This window comes from Dermacentor silvarum, chromosome 6 (assembly GCF_013339745.2).
Source record: "Dermacentor silvarum isolate Dsil-2018 chromosome 6, BIME_Dsil_1.4, whole genome shotgun sequence".
NCBI lineage: Eukaryota > Metazoa > Arthropoda > Arachnida > Ixodida > Ixodidae > Dermacentor > Dermacentor silvarum.
The window spans coordinates 135,718,440-135,735,917 of NC_051159.1; the positions used below are offsets into that span (position 1 = coordinate 135,718,440).

Here is a 17,478-nt window from a genome sequence, read left to right on the forward strand (position 1 = left end):
GAACCCGGAAATGTAAGGAATATCCTTGTAAGACTAGGTTTTAATCCAAATACTTGCATCATGTAAAATTTATGCTGTAGCGTAGTTTAATATGCCTTTACCATATAGCAGTGGCAGTATTGCTAATCAGAGATGCTAGACAAGTGCTACTTATCGAAATTATAACACATCCTTTATTCTAATCTTCATACTACATTATAATGTTTACTAAAGTAAAAAGGTGCCTCATCTATCTATAAATGAAAAGAAAGAATGCGCAATTCAACCGAAGGGAAATACCATCCCAAAAGAGGCTCAGGTTGCACGTTTTAATCATCATTGTGAGAAAAAGCACACACACATATATTCACTGACTCTAAAACAAGGCACTATGAAGCAAAGAGTCGGTTCATTCCTGTCTTTGTGTGCCTTCGGTAAGCTTTTGCCGAACAAGAGAGAAAATGTTTCGTTTGGAAGTCATTTGGTGTCATCTGTAAGTCATTTAGCTTTGTTACACGTGTAGGAGTCACTGAAATATATTCCCTCTTTCCCCGGTATCATAGCGTTAAAGACAGGAAAATAACTTAAAATGTCGCTAATATCTCATTTGGTTATCTGCACGGCCAATCCGGCTATCCCCAAAGTAATAATGATTCCTTTGCTTTATGCCTGGATTTGCGGATGAAGGTCCGGTGGCAGGATAGAACCAAACATGATGTTGTTTTTATCAGGTGCGTTTATTTGTTTACCTCCGTACGTTGAATTATTTCTGGTGAAGCATTCTAAACCGGGATAGGTAGCTGCCGTGCCTGTCGTGAACATAAGTGTTGTCAAATGCTATTTAGGCGCCTAAAGAGAAAATATACATGGTGATGCTGAGTGATTCCCGCTTCGGTGATTTTAATGTCCACGCATGCAGTATATACAAAGCTAATGTAAACCACATATAAATATATAAAACGATGTAATTACCAGACGTTAGTATATTATGTTACGATAGTCAGTGTTCTTCAACTGCAATCGCATAATACGCTAAACAATATTCCTTCTATTTCTTTAATCTAATTTTTTTGTATATATCAGGGAACTTCCAAGTACATATTCTTATTTTGCTGTTAACAATGCCGCTGCCACGCCTTCGATACCATTTTCACTCTGAGATTCATGGTCCTTCAATTGTTCAACTCTCTTAAGCATGTCCTTCTATGTCATCGTGAATTTTCACATAACTTGGAATGCAGTTAGAATTAGGATTTTTTTCAAGCGATATGAGCGCTAAGGGCAATGACGAAGTGAAGGCTTACTATAAAAAAATACTACACGTTGTTCTCTGCTTTCGTGTGGCCTTCGCTTTGTTCTTGTCCCTCGAGCTGTTCAAACCTGAAAGGCAACAGTAAAATAGCTAATTTTTCACGTTAGTAGAACGATGTATCCGTGGTTAACAAAAAATAAACGGTGGAGCTTCACACACGCTTATTTCATTAGGTATATGTATAAACGGAAAACGCTATACTAAAAAAGCTCTAGAGAATCAGACTCCACATATTCCACATATTAACTTGGCTATCTTTGTATGGGCCTGTTATCTTTGCGTCACAAAGTAAGCAAGCGAGGACAGGCCTAAATTTTGGCATTGTGCTCCACGATAAGAGCATTGCGCCTCCATGGCCGAAGGTAAAGGCAATAGCTTGAAACATGGAATTCCAAGTTCTTTGTCAGTGCCAGGCGCGTCAGTTATCGATGCCGCCATTCATCATTCCCCCGAGGGAGATGTCCTGTCCTCCTAGCTGCAAAACGGTATCCGCAACAAAAGCTTTCAACACCATCCCATGCACTGCAATACCTTTTGTTACGACCTGCGCCCCTAAAGGACAGAGGCCAATGCTCGGCGCTTGCCGCTCGATACAGGTCCAAGGTCTACGCTGTTGTCGTGAGGCATATCAGCCGCCAGAGCTTCAACAAGAGCCACGCCCCGTCATTTTTTTCTTCCTACGCCATCCCTTTTCCTCTTTAGAATACTTACTCGTCTGACGCCCCTGCTATACAGGGCAGCCCATGGTGCAGGAAATTTGCACGAATCCAGGCGTTAGAAGACGAGGCACTTTGTACCGTGAAACAACTTTATTGCGACGGTCGAGTTTTACGGTTGGCGCACATTGTCCAGCGCTGGAGACTTAAGTACGTAATTTTGCTCCTAAGCTCGACGACGCTGCAACGCGTTTAGCGGCAACCTTTATAAGGCGGGGGAAAGAGGAAGGGCTGTGAAGAGTAAAAAGTGGCTGGTCACGCATTTTACGAGTCTTCGAAACCGTGAGTTAAAAGGATTGAGCGGTGACCTTTTGGTAGATGTCGCTCAGGGGATCCAGTGTGTAGGTGGAGATTTTGTACTTGGTGAGCCTGACTTTGAAAACTCACTTTCAAGGCGCTTGTGGCAGGAAAGCTTCACAACAACGACATAAGTGCGAGTTTTACGGTAATGCGTCGACAATAGAATAAGTAGTCGGTAATTGCGAGTTCTAATAAAACAAGGAGGATGAGAACTTACATCTAGCTCTCAGCGTTTCATATTTGTGGCAGTATGTGTGGGTTTAACTGCAGACCTTCCCGGGTTTCGTAAATAGTTATGACATTCATTCATTCATTGTTACAATCGAAAGGCTCGCGTAGCCTTCACCCTGATCAGTAACACTTTGCAGAAAATAATTGCGGTAAAACTACTTTTGGAATAAATGTAATTATTAAGATACTTCCTCTCATCATCAGCTGCGTAAAACTGGAGCAGTGAGTTGAAAAAGTAGCTGTCAAATACATCTGCAAATGACAGTAGTAGAGCAATAAATAGAATAGGGCAATCAAAATATGGGAAGTGGGCCAGCAGGTCTACTTAAACAAGATGATTTATTTATTTAGCTTAAATTTGCGTAGCTATCTATAATCTTCCCTGAAAAACAAATGTAACAAAAGAAATCTGTGCAGGTGTAAACGCAGATGTTCCTTTAAGGGGCTGTTCGCATACGATTAGTGATAACAAAATAAGCTCAAATTGACAAAAGTGCTTTACCATCACGTCATTTCCACATTAAGGTGCGTTAAGCATTATGTAGATTTGGAAATAATAGTTGATTGCTCATGACCAACTAAAGGGTATATTAGCTGCACGCAAACATTACTCTATAAGTAACTGTGCGCAAAGATTATTTTAAGAGGTTACAAGAGCACACTTTCTTTTAGGCTAATTTATTTTTTATTTATTATTTACTTCTTTACCTTAAATTTAAGGTAAATAAATAAATAAATGATTCTTGCCTCAAAGTAATTCCGTAATACAAATATTTCCCGTCAGTGATATAGAAAAAAAGAAGTCACCCGTAAATTTAACCCAAGGGTATGAATACATTGCATTCTATCTACATTCAACAAATAAAGCTGGATGCTACAACAAATATCTACAAGGATTGAGGTTCATGGAAAAAATGATCGGCGCTTGTCTCCTAGCGGATTTTTTGTAGGCGTCGTCTACTGTGTACCCCGCCAAAATTTGGGTGGCAAGAAATAGAAGTATTACACTTGCAATCTACCTACAAGTAATTCAGCTCTGTTCTCTTATTGCGGTCACTCTCAGAAACTTGAGCGTCATCCTTAAATTTGGGAAGATTCCATTGCTCCGGCTTCGAAAATATAACTCCTGAACATTATTTATATTTTGTTGAAGGTTTTCTATTATCCAGAGCATTTCTGTTTTTTTTTTTTCTTTTAAAGCTTCTCTATCAACTACGCACCCTCCTATATTTCTACAAACTATTGATTGATTTATATCTTCAAATAATATTCACATCTTATACCACTCCTAGTTTACCCGAGTTTAAGTCAATCCACGGTAGTGAGTGAAAGCTCTGGAATTATCATCAAACAAGAGAGACTTATTAGCATAAACTTCATGTTTTGCTGAAGCATCCCACCGGAAGTCCAGCTTTTGCGTCTTAAAACATAAAAGAAAGTGTGCTCGTGTAACCTCTTAAAATTATCTTAGCGCACAGTTATCTTTGCGCATAGAGTAATGTTTGCGTGCAGCTAATATACCATTTAGTTGATCATGAGCAAACAACTAATGTTTCCTAATCTACATATTGCTAAACGCAGCTTAATGTGGAAATGGCGTGTTGGTAAAGCACTTTTGTCAGTTTGTGCTTATTTTTTTATCACTAATTGTATGCGAACAGCGCCCTAACTGAACATCTGCGTTTACGCCTGCACAGCTTTCTTTTGTTACATTTGTTTTTCAGGGAAGATTATAGGTAGCTACGTTGTATTATCCTGCTCTCCAGCACGTCTGTTTCGCGTGATCTCATGAACACGATTACAATGGCTCGTTCGGTTGTTTCTGAGAGCACAAAATAATGATGATATTATTTCCAAGCGCGAAGTAACCAATGTCGCTCGTTACGTCTGGCTTATTGCGCTGGTTTCTTAAGAATAAATATTATAGCTGTAATATATATTTTTTTATCATCGAGACGCTAACCCTGGCGGTACAGATCACGACAGAAGCTTTTATATGTTCCAGTGAAAAGCCCTCAATTAGAGTGGCTGAGCGTTAACTGATTTTCTTGGTACAACTGCAGCTCGCTTCCGGTAATCTTTGACGACCAGCGCAAAATAGACACATCCTGGCATGGTCACGCTAATCACCGTCCGTCCTCATCCTGTCTTGTCGTTAAATCCACTTCCTAGCAAAAGCGTGCGAAGCTGAAAGCTTGCCCGCGCCTTCATTCGCACTGTGCCGAACAACATTAAAACAAAAGGGCCAAAACAAAACCTGAAGCCATGTACACAAGGGTGTGCCAATTTTCCGCGCAGTCAAACAGGCGATTGGTTCGCAGAAGAAGTATTGTTTCGGGAAAAAGAAGTAGCGAGCATTGTCAGGGCGCTAGCGTTATTAGTGGTGGTGGCGGTGAAGATCGATGCAGGCTCGTAGAATAGCGTGGTCGTTACTAGCCCAATACGTTCGAGGTCTGTGATTGTGGCCGCCGATATACAGCCTTATATTTCTTCCTCTCGCTTATTGCTTTCTCCTGGCCTTGACCAGCCGAAGTCACATTTCCGAGCTTTTCGCGCCTAACGGGACGCGCCCCCTAACAATGAGCAGTGAGCTAGGTAGAGATGAAATAAATGAATGTCGTACCACCATTTCAAGCATTGGACAATATCGGTAACAAGGATGCTTGAATGACACTACATGGCATTTCCGCTCGCGATTACGTATGTGGAAATCGACTTGCGCGGTGGGGGGGGGGGGGGGGAGCTACTTTTCGTTCTTTATAGTGGAGCTTCATACTGATCGGGATGCTCGTAGCTTCAAGTATTTCCTGTTTGAGTGTAAGGAAATGTGCTAGCTCCGTAATAATGGCGGGAATTTGAGCAAGGAGCCCATAACTTGATACGCAAACAGGATTTTTGAGCCTTTTCGTTTTGCTTATTTCGTCGCAGTCGGAGATTCCAGGAACAAATCTAAAAAAATGGAATGCTAGCTGTAATGAGATTTTCTGAAATGACGTTGGCCACGCAGTAATTAGGCCGGCGTGTACGCAATATTTAACTATGAATTTCAGAGATTACGCCCTTTCAGTAAGGGTGAACAGAGTAAAACGTCCCTCTCGATCGGGCAATTAAAAGCGGTTAATGAAGTCCCTAATAATGAGATGAAAATAGAATTACGTTGCCCCTGCTTCGACAACAAATTTGGCACTCTTGAAGCTAACGGAACAAAATGCAATGCCTGGTAGAGCAACTCCTAGTTTATTACACTCTACCATTCACAAAATAAAAATATTATACAAGTACATCTCTTTAGCTTCATCTGATGTTCGTTCCGCAGCACCTTATATAAAGCAGCTCAGGAGAATTAAACTCAGTCGAACCACACACTGTGTGAGTTATGTTCGTACAAGGTGCCAATTTACATAGGGGTACTGCCTAGCTAGGATAATCAGGTAAAGTTGAAAGCAAAACAACAACAACAAACATATGTCCGTATTATTGTAGTTACTCCACAGAAGCAGCTGAATGACTCTGTCTAGAGATAATAATGCAATGAAGCTCGCAACTCACACACGACATCTGCCATGGCACTGCTCCAGGCTACAATTTTGAAATTCAAAAGAAATGGGTGCTTTTGGGGCCATAAAGTGTTGTAAAACATATCAACAGTGCAAATTAAGCAGGACAGTGCACAATACGCGCTGTGTACGTAACGGCCGCCTCGTATGTCACGTCTCGCCCTGCTCATTGGTGTTAAAATATTTAGCAATGCCCATAATCAGCTCCGACAGTCTTCAGCAATAGACAGCGTTAGTAAAAAACGGTATTCTAGCCATTAGCAATTAGTCAATAAGTCTCGGGTGTAATGAATATTGTTTTCTTAAAGAATTTGCTTGACAGAATGCCTGAAGATTATTTTTATGCGTAAGAGGTGCGTGTCCAGGATATTGTGTTTCTTGAGTCTGCCAGTCAGATATTGTTTGGGGGCTAACGCAGCGATATACTAACCGTAAAGCAAAGAAATACGCATTTGAGACAACGAGGAATGCCCCTAATATAGGAGGGATTTCTTTTCATGGTTAAAGAGTTACGAAAGAAATGTGGTATAAGCTTACTAGAGTCTCGGAATTGGTGTTTCTCGTTGGCTTTGAAGTCTCGGCTACAAAAGGCTACTCAAGGCCATTTATTATGAGCTATACACACAAAACCATACACAAAACTGTCATATCTCTGACAGTGACGGCTTTCAAGCCGCGTTTTCCCGTACTCCCTCCACCTCTCACTGCTTCTGTCGCTTTCGCGGAAGGTGGCAGTTACCCTAGTCACGTTCGGGTGGAACCATCAAGGGCGGCTTAATCAAGAAAGACCTCGAAGCGTGAGGCCCGGCAACGGGACACGTGGCGAATGCAGAAATATATAGGAGGCTGGCCTAATCTCAAATATACTTACACGAGGCAAGCTCGATGCTGCAGACCTGTCGGTCCAGGGGGTACCGCTCCATGTTCATCATGCAGGAGAACGTCAGCTTTAGCCTAAGAATGAAAAAAAAGAGACCGTTATGATGACAGAACAAAGTTGAAATGTATTGACATAATTCATGGTCTGGAATAAACAAAGTTGAAATGTATTGACATATTTCATGGTCTAGAATTAAGGATTGTTTTCTTTTTATAAAACAACTTTTTAGCTGACAAAAAAGTACCTTTCTAAAAGTGAAGCTTTCTATCGAACAGGCTATATATAGAATGTCAGGAAGTCTAGACATACACACATAAAAATAATCATTTCAGTGTATTGTATAGTAGGAATATTATAGCGTAGGAAAATAAAGATACGTAACCTAATTAGCTAAGATCATGTCGTGTTCGCAAAATTGTGATACGTATACTCGTAGTAAACGATCAAACGCCGTGAAAATAAAAACAGCTGGGTGGGAGGAAGGGCGAAGGAGATGGGCGGGAGGGTTGCTTGGACGACGTTTTGCGCACTATGGCATCTTGCTTGTGATATTAAAGCACGTGGGGTTGCTTGTTAATCTCCACAACATGACATTAATGACGTGCCTCTCCTTAGTGCAGCTTTAAGGCAGTTTATCGAAAGGCCGTGGCCGTTTCTGAAAGCGATGCCTGCAAGAAGTAAAAAAAAAGAAAGCATCAAGCTGGCGTTACTTTGCTCCGCGTATAAAAAAACAAAGCACCGCCCACGCGGAAGTTCCTGTTTTCACAGGGATCAATATCAGGAGTAAGGTGCCTGGCACCGCAATTCGCGTAAATCCTTTGCAGAAGTGACATCTGTCTTATTATTATTATTATTTTGCTGCGTTCAAAGCGGGTACGTTATTTGAGAGGCCGTAAGGTATTTTCTAAAAGAAGACAGTGAAAGTTACGGTCACGAAAGCTGACACAGCAGAAGCGCCTAGTGCCGCACCCTCTGTTACCGCGCGGATTTTATGGAGCTATTTAAAGCATGCGTATCAATATAGCGAACAACTTGAGAATAATCATCCAAAACTAAGCTTTAAAAGAACTCTTTCTTGTTGTGCGCAGAAAGTGTATGCGGATCATAGAATGGCGGTCTGCTGCCCACGACGTTTAAGAGGGAGGATAGTAAACCGGCAGATAAATGAGATAATATTTCTTCATATGGTCAGCGGTTTGCACGATTTAAGATTCTGCCAGCGGAAGCACAGCTTCCATGCGTGCACTTTCGTCGTAAGCGACGACGGTTTTAGATTTGCTGATATTTATGGTGCCCATGACCCTTCTTTACAGCAATATATATTCATTGTGGTTGCACACCGCCGTAAACTATTTTTAATTGAGATACACTGCTACAGAGGTAAAATAGACATTCAACTAGAACACGAACATGGTCGAGAACACGTGTTGTAGTTCTTTGTCTACTTTATCTCTGACGCACTGTATCTCAATTATGCCAATCCAACTAGCCACAATGCAGCCCTTAAATGCTGCTGTCACGTGCAAACTTTATATACTCCATGGGAATTAGCAGATATGTGTACTAGTACAGGACACCGCGCTAGTCTATATACGAACTGTAAATTGTTTTTAAAAATGAAAACATAGACTGACAACCATTGAATACAATAAGTAGTAGTCAATTTACATTTTGTATGTCTCCCTTATTTCGTTTTTTTTGCACTATCGATTAGGTATCACGCACACGTCACAACTTTCATCGAGGAGAAAGACTTGCAAGATTTACCTAGCTCTGATACCGGTACTCTTCTGAGGAAAACGGGTGCACTAGAAACCCTGGATGGCGTTCACACCACCTGTAGCAAAATTTAACATTACCAAGATGCATTCTTTAAAGTGATGCGTTGTGCTGCCATGACGCGATCATGCGTTAACGGCATGAGTCCTATCGAAATTGTATGACATTTTTGTGGAATACGTACAACTTCCGTAAGAATTATAGGAAAGCATATGGAAATATTGGAATGGCATACGGTACGTTTCCGTAATGAGCCAAATATAGGTCAAGTAGGCAAATGCCAGATGGCCGAACTCGAGAACACGTCATATCGCCTGAAAGCAGAGTGTCATGCTTGTCATCTACCCTTGGGCTGCAAGTAGTGTGAATGCACTTCGCACTCTGACTGTACTTGTTTTCTTCGCAGGAACATCGATAAAAAGGCTCGCGACATCTTGGAACCCTTTGACATCGTTGAAAAGGTGGACATGTATGTGCTTTGTCATTGGTGCTCACAAAAAAAAAGAAAACGAGAGAAAAGGGCAATAACTATCCTTGCGTAAATATGTTGTGCAATATAGGCTTCACAATGAGCAAATAGTTTTTGTCCACATTGCTCTTTGTTTTCTTCGAATCAGTGTATGTGCAAAATCGTCATGTTCTCAAATTCACTATAGTAGGGGGTTTAGGAACTCTTCACAAATAGCTCAAGTTCACTGCTAATTCATGCGAACTATGAGTAGGTAGGATGCCTGGCTCGGCTGAGCGAAGTGCTTGGTTCAGATCCCAACCGCCGGACACCCACCGCTTTTTAATACAGGTACAAGCAGTCCTCCGACCCGGTGCCAGGCGTCCCAGGGGTGCGTTGCATGGGAGAGGTTCACACAGACCGCTTTGCTTGCTGTGCAAGAACCATGAGAAACAAAACACCACCCAAATCTAAAAAAGGAGTCTTGGTGTCCCATGATGCCATGCTGCCTTCAAAGCGTCTGGTACTTCCGTAGTTGCCGAGCATCTTGCCGGGAGCGTACGCCGGTACCTACCTGATTGTAGAACTTGTCTGCCTCCCACAGCAGCGGCAGATGCTTGACTATATCACCAAACCTATGAGGGGACAAGGGGCGCCCACGGACTTCCGCAAATCTTTATAGAGCCCCCTTTGGAGATGAGAACGTATTAAACAACGAAGCGCCAGGTTGTGGTACATCTCTACCCAATAAAACATAAAACGGTTGGTTTCCCACGGCAACAGGACTTCAACCTAGTACCTACCGCATACAAGGTTGACGCTCAACCATTTCACCAGCGCTGCGTTTCCTTTTCTCGGAACTTTGTGTAGCGTGTAAGAGCCATCCGTTACCCTACATTGGCTGTGATGTAAGTCCGAACATCCTCTTCCACATGAAGGAAAAGTGTAACAACTCGTTCAGCTTTATTTCTGGCCACAGAGACCGCCTTTGTTCAAGAAAACATTGAAGCGATTTTAGTAAAAATATTTAGTATTTTGAATAATTATTTAGTAATCGGTGTTTTGAGCTATACAGAATTGAAAACGTGCTCTAGCATATCGAAAGAAACGCTACTATGTGCATTGCGTGAACATTGCAGCGCATAACTCAAAGGTTACAGGTGTCAAATTGACTGTCCCAAAAATGATTCTTTGGGCAATGAGAGGTTAGTTTGCCATATTTAGGTATACCAGAAACAGGTTGTGGTTAACTTTACCTCAACATGTAGAGGATATCGCCTGTAGGGTATATCCTCAAGAGAACGTTGGGAACAGTGACGAACTGGAACTCCCCGTGCTTGGCATTGGGAAAGTAGACGTCAGGTTTCCACACTTTCTTGAGGAGGTTCGGGTCGTTTAAGTCTAGGGACCGAGTCAAGTTGGCGTTCTTCATCCGCAAGTCCGTCCACGTCTGACGCAGGTAGAGGTCTACGTCGTAGTCCTACAATGCAAACAAAGTAGGGAGTGGACAAAGGATTTCAAAAGGGTTTATAGGGTTTGAAAAAAATTGAAGTTTACCTTACTCCAGAAATCTAAGTTTACGCACTTCATCGCTTGAGAAGATCATTTTTTTCCCAAAGACCCTTGACATGAACGTGAATCCACCCTTCAGAGTCTGCTTAAGTTTTTTGGCTCCGCTCAATTCTCTTAATGGTTCTGAACATCTATTCAAGGTCATGATGCGTCCGACTACGATGACTTGAATTCTCTGCGATCTCCTTCCTCGCTGCCCCTCTTTATTATTCCTTTTCCCCACAGTTCGTCTCTGTTGAGTTATCCTGTGCAGTGAGAGGCCGTTGCTAGTGCTGCACCAAAATATCTTTTCCGAAAACAAGAATCATGATGAATGCATATGAGGAGAATTGTGAAATTGCAGATGCGAGTGGTCTGGGGAAGTGGCAAAAGTTTATAGTCTCCGAAAATAACAGCCTAAAATAGCAACAGAATTTTAGGCAAAAAGGGGAACAAGAAATCAAGTTTCTGCATAAGAATTCTCCAAGCGAAAGCTGGGATAACGACCCTGAAAATGCAGTGCGGTAGTTTTATTTTGTTTGCCTGTGCTTGGAAACTGTAACACTGTGCTTGTAGATGTTTTTAAACTGAATGGAATTGAATTTTTATTTGCTTTTCTTGTAAAGAAAGAGAGCCAAGCCTAAAGGCAGATTAACCTGACGAAGTCACAGCTCCCTTACAAAACAGCTGATCTATCATGACGTCCCATTATTTTACAGCAGATTCACTTCATTTCGTAATTGTACTTATGAGAATAAAGTTTATTACCATTTGGTTCGTATTTTTACTTCTATATCTTACAGAATAATCCTGCTACAAATATTTGCAGTCGACAGCGTGAAGCATAGCCTATTAATAATTTTTCTTCGAAATGACGAAAGAAAACAGTTGTTTGAGCTTTCATAATTCCTGGAAGTTTGTGTCTCTTAGCTAAGTGTACGTATTTTAATCCTTACTTGCATTCTAAACAAGGCAGAAGTTCACAGGAAGATGCAAGCTTGAAGTAAATAACAGCGGTAGAACAAGTGATGTCACTGAGAACAACGGTTAGACGAAGGGACATTATTTCTTATGATTAGGAATCCCTTTATCGAATCCTCGGCTTCAGTGACATTCATTGTTCGACCATTGTTGTTCATTGTCATTCTAGTTCTTCGAAGAGCTCGTTACATTGACGTTACGATAGAAACAAGTACTGTTGGCAACTTTAGACTAACTACCACTATCCAACATTAAGACAAGTGTGATCTGTTTTCCGTCATTTGCGTTTAGCATTTGGTTTAGTTTATGGGCTTTAACTGACTGCCCCACCTTAACGATTTCCGGCTTTTGAATGAAGGTAAGACATTTTAAAAATACATTTCAAGAAGTTAGGTGTGCGAAAAGAAAAAGACTTAGTTTGTTAAGTATGGGAAAATATCCTGTATGACAACAAAGCATGGTTAGCGAATAATTTTTCAGTTGTTCACTATATTAAAATTTTCGGTAAGCAAACTACACGTTTAACACAAGCAGCTGGCTGGCTAACAGGCTAGCGGAATTCACGTAAGGACGCTAGCATTCTGGCAAGGTTATAATAGCACACGATTATTGTATGGTAAACTTATGTTGCTGCAGAAATAAAAGGTTACTTCGGGTACGCCGCTTACCGCGCTGCGAACAGCCGATACATATTTGCTGTTTTCTCATTGTTACTGCAAAATTTTATGCGAATAGCATTCTCGGCATTGTGAGAGCAGTTTTTTTTTCCGCTATCTACCTATCTAGCTGTACAGCTATCCCACGATAGGTATGGGCTGATCTTGACGATAGTGCCGTTTAAAATTTTGGGCCTATCCCCAACGTAGCGTAGGCTGGAAATGTGGTTCGTTCGCTTTGGTATGTGCTCCTCCATGGGTGTGTGCCAATCTTCAATGATCCTCGTTGACGCCAATTTGGGTATGTGCCGCTGGGCATGTGTTACTGGGTATCTTCCACTGCGTATGCGCCTCTTTTCAATGAACCTATGACACCAACATTGGCCTGCTCGGACTCCGCGGCAGCGCCGCCAGAAGGCGCAGCATGTCCGGAGGGGAGCGCGAGAGGGGAATATGGAGCCTCATACATGATGCGTTTCTGTTATTCGCAAAACTGGATGGCCATTATGGATGAGTTCTCGACTGAGTATCTCGTTTATCTGCTAAATTAGTTTGTTTCAATATTTCTTCTTCATATTTAGGGATACTGAATGCTATGCTCTAGGGCGTTGAACCTAGCGAAGTCTTATTATTGCGGCTGCAATTATATGCATGGACACTCCAGGTAGCATTTCTGCCGTCGTTGTCGACGACGGTGTCGCAGTCGCCCGTGATGTTTCGTATAAAGTTCAAGCGGGATAACACCGTCGCCGCGCGACGAATGCCGCATGTGCGAGTGAAAGCTTGCGAGGGTCAGCCGACGATCGCGGCTCAATCTCGCGCGCGCCAGGGAGGAAAGCGGGGAGGAAGCGCGCCATCTTCCGTCGCACGCGAGGCACTAGGGGAAAGTGAGGAAGGAGGGGGGGTGCTCTACTCCGGCGGCTGCTGCGTATGGCACCTGCCGCGCGCGGCCGCGAGGTCCCTATCTTGAAAGCGATCTGCTACGGCGCGAGTCCGCCGAGTGCTGATAGCTTCGTGTGCGGTGTGTTTTCGCCAGTTAGTTCGCGTTGAAGCGAGAGGCAGCACGAAGGTCAATTCGCTCGCTGCTGCTGTCTAATAATTTGCTATCGCAATCAATGATCCACTTTCCGGGCGAAACTGCGACTTTTCTAAAGAATATTACGTTATTCTGTAAGTAATGCGCTGCTGGGCCTGTGTGTTTAATTTTCGTGCCCACTTCGTCAGCACGTGCTGAAGTATGTGTCGATGCGCGGCTATAAAAGAGAAATAACTAAGGTGCTATTGCCGCCCACGTGTGGAAGCGCAATATTGGGATACGAAACAGCTTTCATTATCAGACATGCTATTACCAAATTTTAAAAAGTTATGTTCAGTGTTTAGCTTCTGACCTAACCTAGCCCAACACGCCGTAACCTAACTTTACTTATCGAACGAAAAGGAGTGGGAAATAGGATAATTCCAATGAAAGTGAAGACCGAGACCTTGCGATATCTCTTCAGGCCTGTACCCACGTATGCATTAAAACGAAAGAATGCTATCAGAGCACTTCTCTGCGTATATACACTATGCAAAAGATGCGCAGTTGCCTTCCAGAACAGAGGAATGTTTTCGTTAAAGTCCAAATGATTTCAAGAGGTGATTCCTCTGAATCCAATAAAAGTAGGTTTATTACGATCGTGACTTTAAAAACCCATCTGACAAGCGGCCCAAATATATTGCCGTTTCATAAGGCTAAACGTGAGGATAAACGTGTCGCTTACGATTCTAGGTGTTGTAGAAAAAAAAACTATCTAATCAAAAAAGGAGGCACGTATTCTTCAATAAAGCGAAATCAATTGCTCTAACGTAACCATGTACAATCGGTAAAAAAATTTACTAATAGAAAGACCTTAGCAAGAAGTTGATAATGCAGGGACTTTGATACTTTGGCCCTTTGAAATATTTAATTTGGTCATATCGGCACTGCGGGCATTTCATATATGAAAGAAAAAAAGAAAACCTCATGTGCGTGATAGAGTTAGACTAATAGATAACGCGTGAAGAACGCTGCTTAATACACCGGATCTGGGCGAGATGTAGGGCGAATTTTTTTTATTTATTTTTTCTAAAATGCCATTTCTTTAGCACTTGTCCTGTTGCAACATCATCGCGCTAAAATATAACGACCCGATAGCATCACTGCAGTGCCGCAGCTTTTTAACCAGATGTACATCGACTAGGAACAATGAGAGATTGGCAAGAAGCACTATCAAAATATATTCGTTTTTGTTTGTCTGTATCGAAAAATGCCTATGGAATCATGGTATGAAACCTCATTATTGCTAAAGCGAGACAAATAATTACACGTTTCTTTACTTGAGGCAGTTCAGTGCTATGACTTCCAACCATACTGACCACTGAATATTTATGATAATCGGTAATCGTGGACAGTTTCAATTAAATGACAATGACGAAGTGAGGTTAAAACACCTTTACTTGGGGTTTAGGAACATTCTGGAACCAAAGTTCGTTGGCCAGTATGTCGTTACCTATAAAGGGAGGCCTGTAACATAGGCGACCTGTTTTATTGTGTTTAGCAAGCGATGTTATTGGCACCAGTAGAAATCTCCTGTTATCAACGAGTAGAAGTGGCTTAGCTATACGTTATCTTTTGTAGCAAGTGATATTCATATGAGGACATTACATATACTGTTTCTGGCAATTGTGAATATTCTTGAGCAGGTATAAAAGGCGGCGACCAGAGGTTTCGAGCTTCGTCAAAAGAATATATTTGTTTTTGTTCCAAGTTACCTACCGTAAGTAGTTAGGACTTTGAGGAAGACAAGGAATGCTGTCATGGCTGGCACTTCTTTCAGTGGCAGTAGCTCCTTGCCGAAGACATCTTCCTGTGGGTAACTGCTTGCAACAATGCTAGTCAAGTGCTACTTGTATGTTCTCGATTTTACTCAAATATGGCTATATCTTCTTGAATTTCTTGAATCAGCGCAGAATTTGCAACGCAATGACGTGATTGCCACTTGAAGTAGAGTTTGGTTTACCTTTTGTTAACATGGGCACAGCAATAAAGCTGCAGTCCGTATAGCGCGTTACAATCGTTGTGTTTCTAGAAAGAACATTCATTTCTCTTAGTTGCACAAGACTAAGACGCTTAGAGTCCGGTACTTACCATTGTTGCGGGGTTCACAGCTCCAAAACTCCTCAGATATATCTCGCACTTTACAACTGTAGGGACGTCTGTTGAAATAAACAAAACACGAAGAAACGGCGAATGAAAACAATGTCTCTAGAGACGGCACTACATTCACTTATGTAAATTGCTTTTCATACCCAAAAAGCACCCGAGGGAGACATCAAATAATGCATTACACATTTTTTTTCAAGTTCTCGCCTGCTGTTCACAAAGCGGTTGTTCTGTACTTTGAACTACTATAAAATTTTGTGAAGCTGCTCAGCTGCAAAGTTGTGTTCAGGTTATGAAAATTATTCAATAAAAATTATTTCGTATACAAGTGTACTTATCTGACGCTATTGAACACGATTAAAGAGCGGTTTAATGAAATGTATTTCGCCAGATCATAGCTCTGCGAATATTTGTGCATTACAGAGTACATTAGGATGATGGCTACGTAGATGGCTTGCTTGCACGTTACAAATATGCTACAAGACGATAATTTGTACTTTATCAGTCTACATATTAGAGGTCCTCTTTGTATATTTAAATTATTATATATTTATAGATTTCTACTATTGGGACCTACAATTTAAGCCGGACTGTTCCTTATGATCATTAATTGACTTTCATTTATTCTCACACAAGAGGCTTCCTTTCTGCCGATCTCTTATGGTGCGTTTTATTATCCACATATTGAATATTGTACAAAGATTCGCTATAGTCGTTACTGATTTTACCCTTGCGCGTGGCATATGATACACATAAAACAACCGCTTCAAGGCTAACAGAATAAAAAAATAAGGAACTTTCACACATTTACCAGGAATGTGTGTAATGGCTAGCAATCATAAGCATACCAACCAAAACTCTGAAATATATTTCAGTAATTTTTTATGCAAATTTTATGACGACAGCTCGCCACACAACAGGCAAAGCATTCCTAATTAAACAGACTATTTTGACAATTTTAACTGTTAAAATCAGCCCCAAAAATTCCAGAGTGTTTTTTGTCCTTTATCTACTCACTGTTGTTTTCAAATAGAAATATATTTTAGTTGTTCTGCGAGGCAAGCAATATTTGCTCTATCAAATATGTGGGCTACCAATTAGTCAATGGAAGGATTACATCATCAACTTTGATATAAATTTGCACTAGATTGAATTGCGACGAGTTCACTTCATTTTCTACAGCAATGTTGCATGTTTTTGAACTAGTTAAAATATTTTTGTATGTTTTCTGCAATTCAAATGTCCTTCTGTAAGGTCACAACAAACAGTCATAACTGCATGGCATATCGTACATGATACGCGGCAAATCTTGCTTCTAAAATTGTCGCTATACATTTCCCCCAAACATTTTAGGTTTGTTTGTACATACCTGGCCTAAACAAAACCTTTTTTTTCCCAGGAAAATAAACATTCGCGAAGTAAGGGGTTCAACAGGACAGCGCTTAAAACGCGTACGTAGCAAATGGATTGTGAAGATGCTAGGCGACGCACTGAACATGCAGGTACTAAGCTGCGCAATATTCAATATATATAACACTTATGTCATGGCTTTGCTTTTTCTTTCTTTTCAAACAGCTACGCAGTGAAATAAGAATTTATATCAGGCGTTGCGTCTCAGATAGGAAAAGCCTTACAATATACTGGACCAAATTGTGCATATTGTGGTTCGATTGGCAGGTCAAAAGAGAATGATATGCTAATGTAGATGGTAGACATGCGGGTAGACTGCTAACTCTTCAGCAGCCTACCCGAGAAATCTCAGTTTTATGTACTAAATTTCTGACCGTGGGCTTCAAGGACGTTTCGTACTAGCAGATCACACATCTATTTCAGGCACAGGAGAGCATCTGTGTAGCACGGAAGTGTTTCCACCGAAAAGCGCGCGTCCCTCGCGCGCTGTTCAATCG

General features: G+C 41.4%; 1 protein-coding gene across 1 annotated transcript in view; it reads right to left on the minus strand.

Annotated features, from left to right (window-relative positions):
- Window positions 1-17,478, minus strand: part of LOC119456073 (glycine receptor subunit alphaZ1) — a 152,002-nt gene that overhangs the window by 15,898 nt on the left and 118,626 nt on the right. The window contains exons 3-5 of the mRNA XM_037717673.2: window positions 15,557-15,624; window positions 10,459-10,682; window positions 6,967-7,049 (exon numbers count right to left, since the gene is read on the minus strand). Coding sequence (XP_037573601.1) covers window positions 6,967-7,049; window positions 10,459-10,682; window positions 15,557-15,624 — 375 coding nt within the window. The remainder of the gene's footprint in view (window positions 1-6,966; window positions 7,050-10,458; window positions 10,683-15,556; window positions 15,625-17,478) is intronic.